A 14,452-nucleotide genomic window follows, 5' to 3' on the forward strand; every position below is an offset into this window, starting at 1 on the left:
TGGGCCATTTCTTTCGTCCGTTTCCTTGCGCTACCTCGCAAACGCGGGAAACAGTGACAAAGCAAAATAAATATAAATAAATAAATATATATATATATATATATATATATATATATATATATATATATATATATATATATATATATATATATATTATTTTTTTTTATTTTTTATTATTTTTTATTATTTATATATATATATATTCTTTTCTTTCAAACCATTCGCCATTTCCCGCGTTAGCGAGGTAGCGCCAAGAACAGAGGACTGGGCCTTTTTTGGAATATCCTCACCTGGCCCCCTCTGTTCCTTCCCTTGGAAAATTAAAAAAAAAAACGAGAGGGGAGGATTTCCAGCCCCCCGCTCCCTCCCCTTTTAGTCGCCTTCTACGACACGCAGGGAATACGTGGGAAGTATTCTTAATCCCCTATCCCCAGGGATAATATATATATATATATATATATATATATATATATATATATATATATATATATATATAATATCCCTGGGGATAGGGGAGAAAGAATACTTCCCACGTATTCCCTGCGTGTCGTAGAAGGCGACTAAAAGGGGAGGGAGCGGGGGGCTGGAAATCCTCCCCTCTCGTTTTTTTTTTTTTTTTTTTTTTTTCCCAAAAGAAGGAACAGAGGAGAGGACCAGGTGAGGATATTCCCTCAAAGGCCCAGTCCTCTGTTCTTAACGCTACCTCGCTATTGCGGGAAATAGCGAATAGTATGAAAAAAAAAAAAAATATATATATATATATATATATATATATATATATATATATATATATATCCCTGGGGATAGGGGAGAAAGAATACTTCCCATGTGCTCCCTGCGTGTCATAGAAGGCGTCCTAGCTTCGTCTCTTCGATGTATATCATCTGACTTATAATTCTCTCTTGTGTCTCCCCTGATGATGTGATTATTACACGAAAGTGCACTTGGTAACTTATCATGTCTCATTTTCCCCTTTGAAACAGGGAAATGGCCCAACCCACCCCCATACACATGTATATACATACGTCCACACACGCAAATAAACATACCTACACAGCTTTCCATGGTTTACCCCAGACGCTTCACATGCCTTGATTCAATCCACTGACAGCACGTCAACCCCGGTATACCACATCGCTCCAATTCACTCTATTCCTTGCCCTCCTTTCATCCTCCTGCATGTTCAGGCCCCGATCACACAAAATCTTTTTCACTCCATCTTTCCACCTCCAATTTGGTCTCCCTCTTCTCCTCGTTCCCTCCACCTCCGACACATATATCCTCTTGGTCAATCTTTCCTCACTCATTCTCTCCATGTGCCCAAACCATTTCAAAACACCCTCTTCTGCTCTCTCAACCACGCTCTTTTTATTTCCACACATCTCTCTTACCCTTACGTTACTTACTCGATCAAACCACCTCACACCACACATTGTCCTCAAACATCTCATTTCCAGCACATCCATCCTCCTGCGCACAACTCTATCCATAGCCCACGCCTCGCAACCATACAACATTGTTGGAACCACTATTCCTTCAAACATACCCATTTTTGCTTTCCAAGATAATGTTCTCGACTTCCACACATTCTTCAAGGCTCCCAGGATTTTCGCCCCCACCCCACCCTATGATCCACTTCCGCTTCCATGGTTCCATCCGCTGCCAGATCCACTCCCAGATATCTAAAACACTTTACTTCCTCCAGTTTTTCTCCATTCAAACTTACCTCCCAATTGACTTGACCCTCAACCCTACTGTACCTAATTACCTTGCTCTTATTCACATTTACTCTTAACTTTCTTCTTTCACACACTTTACCAAACTCAGTCACCAGCTTCTGCAGTTTCTCACATGAATCAGCCACCAGCGCTGTATCATCAGCGAACAACAACTGACTCACTTCCCAAGCTCTCTCATCCCCAAAAGACTTCATACTTGCCCCTCTTTCCAAAACTCTTGCATTCACCTCCCTAACAACCCCATCCATAAACAAATTAAACAACCATATATATATATATATATATATATATATATATATATATATATATAATGTGTTTGATGATAGAGTGGCAGATATAGGGTGTTTTGGTCGAGGTGGTGTGCAAAGTGAGAGGGTTAGGGAAAATGATTTGGTAAACAGAGAAGAGGTAGTGAAAGCTTTGCGGAAGATGAAAGCCGGCAAGGCAGCAGGTTCGGATGGTATTGCAGTGGAATTTATTAAAAAAGGGGGTGACTGTATTGTTGACTGGTTGGTAAGGTTATTTAATGTATGTATGACTCATGGTGAGGTGCCTGAGGATTGGCGGAATGCGTGCATAGTGCCATTGTACAAAGGCAAAGGGGATAAGAGTGAGTGCTCAAATTACAGAGGTATAAGTTTGTTGAGTATTCCTGGTAAATTATATGGGAGGGTATTGATTGAGAGGGTGAAGGCATGTACAGAGCATCAGATTGGGGAAGAGCAGTGCGGTTTCAGAAGTGGTAGAGGATGTGTGGATCAGGTGTTTGCTTTGAAGAATGTATGTGAGAAATACTTAGAAAAGCAAATGGATTTGTATGTAGCATTTATGGATCTGGAGAAGGCATATGATAGAGTTGATAGAGATGCTCTGTGGAAGGTATTAAGAATATATGGTGTGGGAGGCAAGTTGTTAGAAGCAGTGAAAAGTTTTTATCGAGGATGTAAGGCATGTGTACGTGTAGGAAGAGAGGAAAGTGATTGGTTCTCAGTGAATGTAGGTTTGCGGCAGGGGTGTGTGATGTCTCCATGGTTGTTTAATATGTTTATGGATGGGGTTGTTAGGGAGGTAAATGCAAGAGTCCTGGAAAGAGGGGCAAGTATGAAGTCTGTTGGGGATGAGAGAGCTTGGGAAGTGAGTCAGTTGTTGTTCGCTGATGATACAGCGCTGGTGGCTGATTCATGTGAGAAACTGCAGAAGCTGGTGACTGAGTTTGGTAAAGTGTGTGGAAGAAGAAAGTTAAGAGTAAATGTGAATAAGAGCAAGGTTATTAGGTACAGTAGGGTTGAGGGTCAAGTCAATTGGGAGGTGAGTTTGAATGGAGAAAAACTGGAGGAAGTGAAGTGTTTTAGATATCTGGGAGTGGATCTGTCAGCGGATGGAACCATGGAAGCGGAAGTGGATCATAGGGTGGGGGAGGGGGCGAAAATTTTGGGAGCCTTGAAAAATGTGTGGAAGTCGAGAACATTATCTCGGAAAGCAAAAATGGGTATGTTTGAAGGAATAGTGGTTCCAACAATGTTGTATGGTTGCGAGGCATGGGCTATGGATAGAGTTGTGCACAGGAGGATGGATGTGCTGGAAATGAGATGTTTGAGGACAATGTGTGGTGTGAGGTGGTTTGATCGAGTAAGTAACGTAAGGGTAAGAGAGATGTGTGGAAATAAAAAGAGCGTGGTTGAGAGAGCAGAAGAGGGTGTTTTGAAATGGTTTGGGCACATGGAGAGAATGAGTGAGGAAAGATTGACCAAGAGGATATATGTGTCGGAGGTGGAGGGAACGAGGAGAAGAGGGAGACCAAATTGGAGGTGGAAAGATGGAGTGAAAAAGATTTTGTGTGATCGGGGCCTGAACATGCAGGAGGGTGAAAGGAGGGCAAGGAATAGAGTGAATTGGAGCGATGTGGTATACAGGGGTTGACGTGCTGTCAGTGGAGTGAATCAAGGCATGTGAAGCGTCTGGGGTAAACCATGGAAAGCTGTGTAGGTATGTATATTTGCGTGTGTGGACGTGTGTATGTACATGTGTATGGGGGGGGGGGGGTTGGGCCATTTCTTTCGTCTGTTTCCTTGCGCTACCTCGCAAACGCGGGAGACAGCGACAAAGTATAAAAAAAAAAAAAAAAATATATATATATATATATATATATATATATATATATATATATATATTCTTTCTTTCAAACTATTCGCCATTTTCCGCATTAGCGAGGTAGCGTTAAGAACAGAGGACTGGGCCTTTGAGGGAATACCCTCACCTGGCCCAATTCTCTGTTCCTTCTTTTGGAAAATTAAAAAAAAACGAGAGGGGAGGATTTCCAGCCCCCCGCTCCCTCCCCTTTTAGTCGCCTTCTACGACACGCAGGGAATACGTGGGAAGTATTCTTATACTGCATCTGCACAAATATTATTGATAAAGTTACTTATCAAGTATATCATTTCTTTTGTGAAGGACAAAAATAAAAATGGCGATCTTTCCACCAATATGTAAGATAAAAAAAATCAAATAAAATAATAAGGTATACTTTAAAGCAGCACTGTTCAGTCTTATCTCTGATAGTAGTGGAGAAGTAGCCCCTCCTGGGGACTACATGGCAGAGTTTACTTTAACACTGCTATCAATCTATTTATCTTTATCTCTGACACCTGTTCCCTTACAGAACTCCCTCAAGGGGTAGGCATGGCAAAAATCTCCAAAGTGGTGAATTTCAATGCACTTCCTTAGTCTTTAGTGCCTTACCCTTAACAGAAAACTGGCCAAGGGTAACAGCTGCTTCTCTCTCATTCTGTAAATATGAAAACAAGATTTGTAAAGGAACAAAAACATTACAAGTTTAGGGAAGGGAAAACAGTGTGTGGATATGGGGGGGGGGGTAAATTTGCCAAGTAATTTTGGGGAAGATCAAAGTGATAAAAGGTAATAGATGAACTATTTCAAGTAAAAGCAGCCATGTCAGATGACAGTTATGGTTACCAGACACAATCCTGAAGAAACCTTTGCTGCCAAGTTAAATTCAAACTGCACCAGTGGTGAAATTCAAAGTTAACCAACAAAATATTTTTGGTAACCGAAGCCATCTTGGATGGTGGTTGGAGTCACTGGATGCAGTTCTGAAAAGGACCAACCAAGGACCATCCCTGTTATCTTTGGTTGTTTCAGAGTAGACTGAAATGTGAAGAATTAAAAGACATGACAACAGATGATGATGGCTGATGGACACCCTAGTGATAATGAATTATGGACACTGGGTGATGGCAAAAGCTTACATGGCCTTTGGCTAAATGACCTAAAATATGGTTCCTACGTTTATACAAGAATAAATAATTTCAGGATCTCACACTAGGACAATTGTATGATAAACTTACAACGACCTGTGAAAACCTTGAACAAATAATGCTTGCCTGCACTTAGGAGGCCACAGGGAAAGTCAATATGCTGTAAAGTGTGTTAAATACTGGTGTACATGAAGTTTAGGTGCACTCAAAAAAAGGAACAGAAGTGTACCGACACCAAATGTTCAAATTTTGTATAACAAATTTGTGGGCGCTCTCAAAAAGTATGATCAGCTGCGTGTGCCTTTCATAGAAAAAGTAAGAAGTGGTACCCTACAGTTGCATTTTACCTATTTGTAGGTAATTTTACACCCATCTCTTGAACATTCTCTCCTATCATAAAACCTTTTAAAATTCTGTATGCTGTCTCCATTTAACATGTTCTCATGTAGTGTATTCTGTCTGTCCACCATTCTCATGCTGTAAAAGTACTTCTTTACATTCTTTCAGGCAAATTTCATGATACCTTCTCCTCTTGTTGTTTTATTCCTATATCTTCCAAATAACTGTCCATGTCATCAGTCTAGTTTAAAAACTCATAGGTTGTGGTCGTCACCCCTCATGGTGTGAATATCAAAGACCTCTAGTCTTTTTCTGGTTTCATAAACTACTACTTACAGAACCCTGGAAGTATACAAAGTCAAAGCAAGTACAGAGAAAAAATAAGGGATGGTTTTCTATAAGGCTTTTAATAAAAGGCTCCAACTTAAAGGGGTTCTATGATATCTGTACCAACTGAAGCTAGGTTGGAAGAGTGCCATTTTTCAAGGTAGTTTGAAAATAAAATTCAGTCTGTGTGCAGTATTATGCCATCAGTGTTCAAAAAGGGAAAAAAGGAGGTGCAAGCAAAAACAAACCACAGTACTTATTGTTGTCTGAAATTATCTGGAAAGCCTCCAGTATGTGTAGTAGTTTATCATGAAGAATATGCACAAAGGCAAAGTATACGAAATACTGTCAGTGCAAATTCTAGTATAACTAGGAAAGCATGTTTCTGTATATAACATTTGGTATACCATATTTTTGTATATCCCTGGGGACAGCAGAGAAAGAATACTTCCCACATATTCCCTGCGTGTCGTAGAAGGTGACTAAAAGGGGAAGGAGTGAGGAGCCTGGAAATCCTCCCCTCCCATTTTTAATTTTCCAAAAGAAGGGACAGAAAAGGAGGCCAAGTGAGAATATTCCCTCTAAGGCTCAGTCCTCTGTTCTTAATGCTACCTCACTATCATGGGAAATGGCAAATATGTATGAATAAAAAGAGGGTTAAGAAACCAAGTAACCAAAATATTCAGAGAAGGACTGACTATAGAAGTAAAAACCATGTAAAAATAAAGAATTTTATTTTTAATAAGAAAATTACCAATTTTACAGGAATATATTTATCTATAGCATACGGTTTCTTTGAATCTTAGATTTACATAAATTAAAATTCTTTATACTCTAAAATGATTTTCACCTCTTACTGATTTCATATGCCTATAAACTATTTCATATATGGAAGAACACTTTGTCACATTTTTCTCATGATTCTACATCACAGCTTCTTTCAATGTTGAAGAACTATTAAGTAATAAAAACTAATAAAAATGGTCAAATCCATCATTCTATTTTCTGGTGGATAACTAACACTTTAGGAACCTACCTGCAATCAACTGCCATTTCTATATTGTATTAACAATAATACTGTATAAAAATTACAAAAATTGCACTTTTTTTTTTTTTTTTTGCTCAAATATTTCCATGCTTCTAGTTTCTCCAAAGTAAGAAAAGCAAATCTAAAGTGAGCCAAACATTACAAAAATAAACAATATTAACTTATTTCTTAAATCATGTTTGTTTTACCTCATTCAAATAACATTTCGATATCAAATTTTGAAAACTTTGGACAAGGGATTGTTTCCCAAACTAAAAGACAAAGTTGAGCATTAAAAATAATTGCACAATTCCCCTCAAGTACAACCATATACCTTTCAGCGGCATGAGCATTTTTCTACTTAAGTTCACTGATGATAATAACACAGGCACTCATCAAAAATTTCAGTATGACACAATATTCCATTTCAAGAATGGAAATAATACAAATTTGCAAATAATCTTGGCTAGACTGAGTGAATCTAACTTGTAGTAATATCTTTGGTCTACAAGCTACATTTCATGATCAACACAATGATAACAATGACCAGTAGAAGATAGCTCAAGTATCTTCCATACATAATTTACAACAGCTTCATATCAAACACTATTCTGCACACAATTTTCTATCTATCTATATCTTTGATGTTTGTTCTCTCCAGAAACTTCCTAAATGGGGTGGTCATTACAAAAGAGTCTCCATAACTGAAGTCCAGTGCCACTTCTTAGCCTTTAGTGTCTCACTCTTAACAGGTCAGCGGCAGAGGGCAACTCTAGCACAGTGTTCCAGAGGCTCCTAATGTTTGTAACAACTACTTGTGCCTAACACTCCAGCCTAAAGTTCCTACCTACTGTTTCTGTCTATTGCTCCTACCATTTTGCCAAATGGCAGGGCTTGCACATAGTGCCTCATCCAAGGGAAATCTAAAGTAACTAAGAATGAGCTACGTGAGTTGTTGCTAAGTGTTATGTGTGACAAGGAGAGATTGTATGAAACTTAAAAATCAAATTCCAAATGACTGCAGCCCAGAAAACATTGGAAGGTTTTTCTATACCTGTTTTTTATGGCTAGTTCACCAGCAGCAAGACATTATCTCCAAGGAAATATAGCAACACAACAGCAAGCAGAAAGAGATGATTGGAAAGAGGTGATGCCAGGGGAATTAATAAGACGTTAGGATCTTAATACCACTTTTGCTAATAAGAGGTGAAGAATGAACCACCTCCAGATATGTGAGAAATACTGTACATTTGGGTGAATAAAATAAATCCTCTGTAGACATAAAATAGCTGCTCGAGAATAATGTTTTGGCATCTATACTTATTGCAGGGTAAAACTGTGGTGTTTTGAAACTGAACAGAGGGAAAAAGCAATCTGATGAAGCAAACATCAATGAAATCTGCATTTTAGCACTAGTGAATCTAATAATTTCATCGTTTCCCCATTCTGAGAAAAGAAATATTCAGTGTGAGTAAGAGAATAAGTATTAAAGTGAATAAGGAAGGGTAAGTGAGTTAAAGTGGGAAAAGTGAAATCATCTGAATATGAGTGAGATTACTTATGAAGAGTAAAGAGGGAGTAGTTAAAACACAGCACCTTTGGGGGGAAACACCACTGTTGAGAGAGAAAGGGGGATGAAGAGTAAAGAGGGAGTAGGTAAAAACACAGCACCTTAGGACAACACCACTGTTGAGAGAGAGAGAGAGGGGGGGTGGATTTGTTCTATCAGTGACTACAGCATTAGATCAACTATATGGAAAAGTCATTACAAGAAAGAGAGGAGCAGAAAATTGAAAGGAAAGATGTTTACAAGGCAAAAAGCCACGCTGCATTCTGTTAAATGCTTTGGCAGACACAACAAAAGATTCAACAGAATCACTGAGAAAGGACAAGAAGTGAGTCACAGAGGACAGTATATCACCTGTAGACATTACACCACAACAGCCATGTTTGGTGACCAGAAAGAAAGGTATGGGATTAAAAGTGTTTCAGAAAATGAGAGTTAAGGATGGTTTCAATGTCAGTTACTTTCGAGATAACAGAAGGAAGAGCAAGGAATAACAACAGGAATTGTTAGAGCAGTCTCCTTTCTTTAAGAATGGCCGTACCAAGACATGCTTCCAAGAAGAAATTAGTTGAGGCTCCTAGCAAAGATGAAACTGGGAAGCAAGAATCAAAGCTAGCTCATGGACACACTCCCTCAAGACTTGAGGTATGCTATATGGGATATAAGCCTTGCCCACATGAAGCTGGGAAAGTACTCTAAATACCTGGAAGAGGAAAATATAGTAGAGGGCATTGGTTCAATGGACAAGATGGGAGAGGATGATTAGATGCAGATCATACCAAGTGGAATTAGAAAACAATAAGGTATCAAAAAGAGCAGCTTATCATCTGGAGGACTATCTATAAACTGATCATGCTGGAATAAAGACGAAAGGCTGAATTATAGATGTTATTGCAGATACATCTGGTGGTAAGGACCAAGATGATTTATCAGTAAAAGTCAAGAAAGTTAAGTGTGCTTAACTTTAAGAAATACAGAATTGCAGAGATTCCAAGCAAAATGAAAACAGAGTGGGATTCATGGGAAGGGAAGAGTTTCATAGCTGAATATGCTCTGTCCCTGATGTGACTATCATCAGAACTGGAACAATAAACCAAGAATGGGTGACAAAGATCTGGAAGAAGGGATGCATAACTCCATCTAGGCATCTCAGCCAGCAAAGCAGTACCTTTCCCAAAGAAAGTCAATAAAGAAGCTTTGCAGGGAAGACCACTGAACTCTCTCAAAGTGTCAAAGCTAGTTTTTCAAGGGGGGTTTATGGGGCGACCTCAACTGGAAAAGACTGAGATAAGACAATGTTACATAAACTTGGTGAGGAAGAAATAGGAAATGTATACTAGTGGGAGAGGTAAATTACTGTGGTGTTTATGTACCTGGAAATAAAGGGAAAGAAGATGAAACTTTATTCATTTTCAGAGTAGTCTTAAAGGATCAAAATACATGAGTGAGTAATGTGGACACTGAGGGTAAAACAAGGGGAATGGTGATCAGGAATATGTATTAAAAAAAAAGGTTCATTTACAAGTGTACATGGATGAAATAGGTTGGGGTCAACAGGCATTACTGGATTAGGTAGTAGTTAGCAGGTAGCCACTAACCAGGGAGGTATATTACTGGGGCTACCCACCTGGGTATTAGGAGGGTTTGTGATGGCTTTGTGGTGAGCTAGCACTTCACTGGTTTCCAAACTGCACTCCTCTTACCCAGGTAGCAATCTTTTCTTTCTATCTCACCCACAAGTGGACTCTTTTTTTATGTTGGAGGCTCCAGGCATGGACAAAAGTCCACATCAAGGATAGGCCTTAACTGAAACATAGAGAAGTTAATGATGGGGGAAAAGAAGAGACAAGGGAATATATTCAAGAATCTAAAATGTGCCAAGTCACATTTATTGGGAAAGACATGAGAGGATAGAAAGTTCCAAAGCTTCAAGATGCATGAAAAGAAACAGTTATCAAAACAGCCCACCCTTGAGTTACCAAAGGCCACAAAGTAATCATTTGATGCAGCATGGAGAGAATGAGCGAGGAAAGATTGACAAAGAGGATATAGGATATATGTGTCAGAGGTAGAGGGAACGAGGAGAAGTGGGAGACCAAATTGGAGGTGGAAGTACGGAGCGAAAAAGATTTTGAGCAATCAGAGCCTGAACATACAGGAGGGTGAAAGGCGTGCAAGAATAGAGTGAATTGGAACGATGTGGTATACCAGGGTCGACGTGCTGTCAATGAATTGAACCAGGGCATGTGAGGCATCTGGGGTAAACCATGGAAAGTTTTGTGGGGCCTGGATGTGGAAAGGGAGCTGTGGTTTCGGTGCATTATACATGACAGCTGGAGACTGAGTGTGAACGAATGTGGCCTTTGCTGTCTTTTCCTAGTGCTACCTTACGCACGTGCAGGGGGGAGGGGGGAATGTCATTTCACGTGTGTCGGGGTGGCAACGGGAATGAATAATGGCAGCAAGCCTTTCATGTGTGGCGGGGTGGTGATGGGAATGTATAAAGGCAGACAGTATGAATTATGTACATGTGTACATATGTATATGTCTGTGTGTGTATATATATGTATACATTGAGATGTATAGGTATGTATATTTGCGTGTGTGGACGTGTTATGTATATTTGCGTGTGTGGACGTGTATGTATATACATGTGTCTGTGGGTGGATTGGGCCATTCTTTAGTCTATTTCCTTGCTCTACCTCGCTAATTGCTAAAGCAGGAGACAGCGACAAAGCAAAATAAATAAATAAATAAATAAATAAATAAATAAATATATATATATATATATATGGATCTGGAGAAGGCATATGATAGAGTTGATAGAGATGCTCTGTGGAAGGTATTAAGAATATATGGTGTGGGAGGCAAGTTGTTAGAAGCAGTGAAAAGTTTTTATCGAGGATGTAAGGCATGTGTACGTGTAGGAAGAGAGGAAAGTGATTGGTTCTCAGTGAATGTAGGTTTGCGGCAGGGGTGTGTGATGTCTCCATGGTTGTTTAATTTGTTTATGGATGGGGTTGTTAGGGAGGTAAATGCAAAAGTCCTGGAAAGAGGGGCAAGTATGAAGTCTGTTGGGGATGAGAGAGCTTGGGAAGTGAGTCAGTTGTTGTTCGCTGATGATACAGCGCTGGTGGCTGATTCATGTGAGAAACTGCAGAAGCTGGTGACTGAGTTTGGTAAAGTGTGTGGAAGAAGAAAGTTAAGAGTAAATGTGAATAAGAGCAAGGTTATTAGGTACAGTAGGGTTGAGGGTCAAGTCAATTGGGAGGTGAGTTTGAATGGAGAAAAACTGGAGGAAGTGAAGTGTTTTAGATATCTGGGAGTGGATCTGTCAGCGGATGGAACCATGGAAGCGGAAGTGGATCATAGGGTGGGGGAGGGGGCGAAAATTTTGGGAGCCTTGAAAAATGTGTGGAAGTCGAGAACATTATCTCGGAAAGCAAAAATGGGTATGTTTGAAGGAATAGTGGTTCCAACAATGTTGTATGGTTGCGAGGCGTGGGCTATGGATAGAGTTGTGCGCAGGAGGATGGATGTGCTGGAAATGAGATGTTTGAGGACAATGTGTGGTGTGAGGTGGTTTGATCGAGTAAGTAACGTAAGGGTAAGAGAGATGTGTGGAAATAAAAAGAGCGTGGTTGAGAGAGCAGAAGAGGGTGTTTTGAAATGGTTTGGGCACATGGAGAGAATGAGTGAGGAAAGATTGACCAAGAGGATATATGTGTCGGAGGTGGAGGGAACGAGGAGAAGAGGGAGACCAAATTGGAGGTGGAAAGATGGAGTGAAAAAGATTTTGTGTGATCGGGGCCTGAACATGCAGGAGGGTGAAAGGAGGGCAAGGAATAGAGTGAATTGGAGCGATGTGGTATACAGGGGTTGACGTGCTGTCAGTGGATTGAATCAAGGCATGTGAAGCGTCTGGGGTAAACCATGGAAAGCTGTGTAGGTATGTATATTTGCGTGTGTGGACGTGTGTATGTACGTGTGTATGGGGGTTGGGCCATTTCTTTCGTCTGTTTCCTCGCGCTACCTCGCAAACGCGGGAGACAGCGACAAAGTATAAAAAAAAAAAAAAAAAAAAAAAAAAAAAAAAAAAAAAATATATATATATATATATATATATATATTTTTTTGCTTTGTCGCTGTCTCCCGCGTTTGCGAGGTAGCGCAAGGAAACAGACGAAAGAAATGGCCCAACCCACCCCCATACACATGTATATACATATGTCCACACATGCAAATATACATACCTACACAGCTTTCCATGGTTTACCCCAGACGCTTCACATGCCTTGATTCAATCCACTGACAGCACGTCAACCCCGGTATACCACATCGCTCCAATTCACTCTATTCCTTGCCCTCCTTTCACCCTCCTGCATGTTCAGGCCCCGATCACACAAAATCTTTTTCACTCCATCTTTCCACCTCCAATTTGGTCTCCCTCTTCTCCTCGTTCCCTCCACCTCCGACACATATATCCTCTTGGTCAATCTTTCCTCACTCATTCTCTCCATGTGACCAAACCATTTCAAAACACCCTCTTCTGCTCTCTCAACCACGCTCTTTTTATTTCCACACATCTCTCTTACCCTTACGTTACTTACTCGATCAAACCACCTCACACCACACATTGTCCTCAAACATCTCATTTCCAGCACATCCATCCTCCTGCGCACAACTCTATCCATAGTCCACGCCTCGCAACCATACAACATTGTTGGAACCACTATTCCTTCAAACATACCCATTTTTGCTTTCCGAGATAATGTTCTCGACTTCCACACATTCTTCAAGGCTCCCAGAATTTTCGCCCCCTCCCCCACCCTATGATCCACTTCCGCTTCCATGTTTCCATCCGCTGCCAGATCCACTCCCAGATATCTAAAACACTTCACTTCCTCCAGTTTTTCTCCATTCAAACTCACCTCCCAATTGACTTGACCCTCAACCCTACTGTACCTAATAACCTTGCTCTTATTCACATTTACTCTTAACTTTCTTCTTTCACACACTTTACCAAACTCAGTCACCAGCTTCTGCAGTTTCTCACATGAATCAGCCACCAGCGCTGTATCATCAGCGAACAACAACTGACTCACTTCCCAAGCTCTCTCATCCACAACAGACTTCATACTTGCCCCTCTTTCCAAAACTCTTGCATTCACCTCCCTAACAACCCCATCCATAAACAAATTAAACAACCATGGAGACATCACACACCCCTGCCACAAACCTACATTCACTGAGAACCAATCACTTTCCTCTCTTCCTACACGTACACATGCCTTACATCCTCGATAAAAACTTTTCACTGCTTCTAACAACTTGCCTCCCACACCATATATTCTTAATACCTTCCACAGAGCATCTCTATCAACTCTATCATATGCCTTCTCCAGATCCATAAATGCTACATACAAATCCATTTGCTTTTCTAAGTATTTCTCACATACATTCTTCAAAGCAAACACCTGATCCACACATCCTCTACCACTTCTGAAACCACACTGCTCTTCCCCAATCTGATGCTCTGTACATGCCTTCACCCTCTCAATCAATACCCTCCCATATAATTTGCCAGGAATACTCAACAAACTTATACCTCTGTAATTTGAGCACTCACTCTTATCCCCTTTGCCTTTGTACAATGGCACTATGCACGCATTCCGCCAATCCTCAGGCACCTCACCATGAGTCATACATACATTAAATAACCTTACCAACCAGTCAACAATACAGTCACCCCCTTTTTTAATAAATTCCACTGCAATACCATCCAAACCTGCTGCCTTGCCGGCTTTCATCTTCCGCAAAGCTTTTACTACCTCTTCTCTGTTTACCAAATCATTTTCCCTAACCCTCTCACTTTGCACACCACCTCGACCAAAACACCCTATATCTGCCACTCTATCATCAAACACATTCAACAAACCTTCAAAACACTCACTCCATCTCCTTCTCACATCACCACTACTTGTTTTCACCTCCCCATTTGCGCCCTTCACTGAAGTTCCCATTTGCTCCCTTGTCTTACGCACTTTATTTACCTCCTTCCAGAACATCTTTTTATTCTCCCTAAAATTTAATGATACTCTCTGACCCCAACTCTCATTTGCCCTTTTTTTCACCTCTTGCACCTTTCTCTTGACCTCCTGTCTCTTTCTTTTATACG

At 40.4% G+C, this 14,452-nt stretch overlaps 1 protein-coding gene across 5 annotated transcripts in view; it reads right to left on the bottom strand.

The window, feature by feature from the left end:
• Positions 1–14,452, bottom strand: part of LOC139762381 (uncharacterized) — a 76,379-nt gene that overhangs the window by 14,601 nt on the left and 47,326 nt on the right. The window contains exon 8 of one of the 5 annotated variants that reach the window (XM_071687200.1): positions 4,479–4,524. The exons of the other annotated variants lie outside the window; for them this stretch is intronic. Coding sequence (XP_071543301.1) covers positions 4,479–4,524 — 46 coding nt within the window. The remainder of the gene's footprint in view (positions 1–4,478; positions 4,525–14,452) is intronic. 5 annotated transcript variants of the gene reach the window in all.

The sequence above is a fragment of the Panulirus ornatus genome, chromosome 43 (assembly GCF_036320965.1).
Source record: "Panulirus ornatus isolate Po-2019 chromosome 43, ASM3632096v1, whole genome shotgun sequence".
Taxonomy (NCBI): Eukaryota; Metazoa; Arthropoda; class Malacostraca; order Decapoda; family Palinuridae; genus Panulirus; species Panulirus ornatus.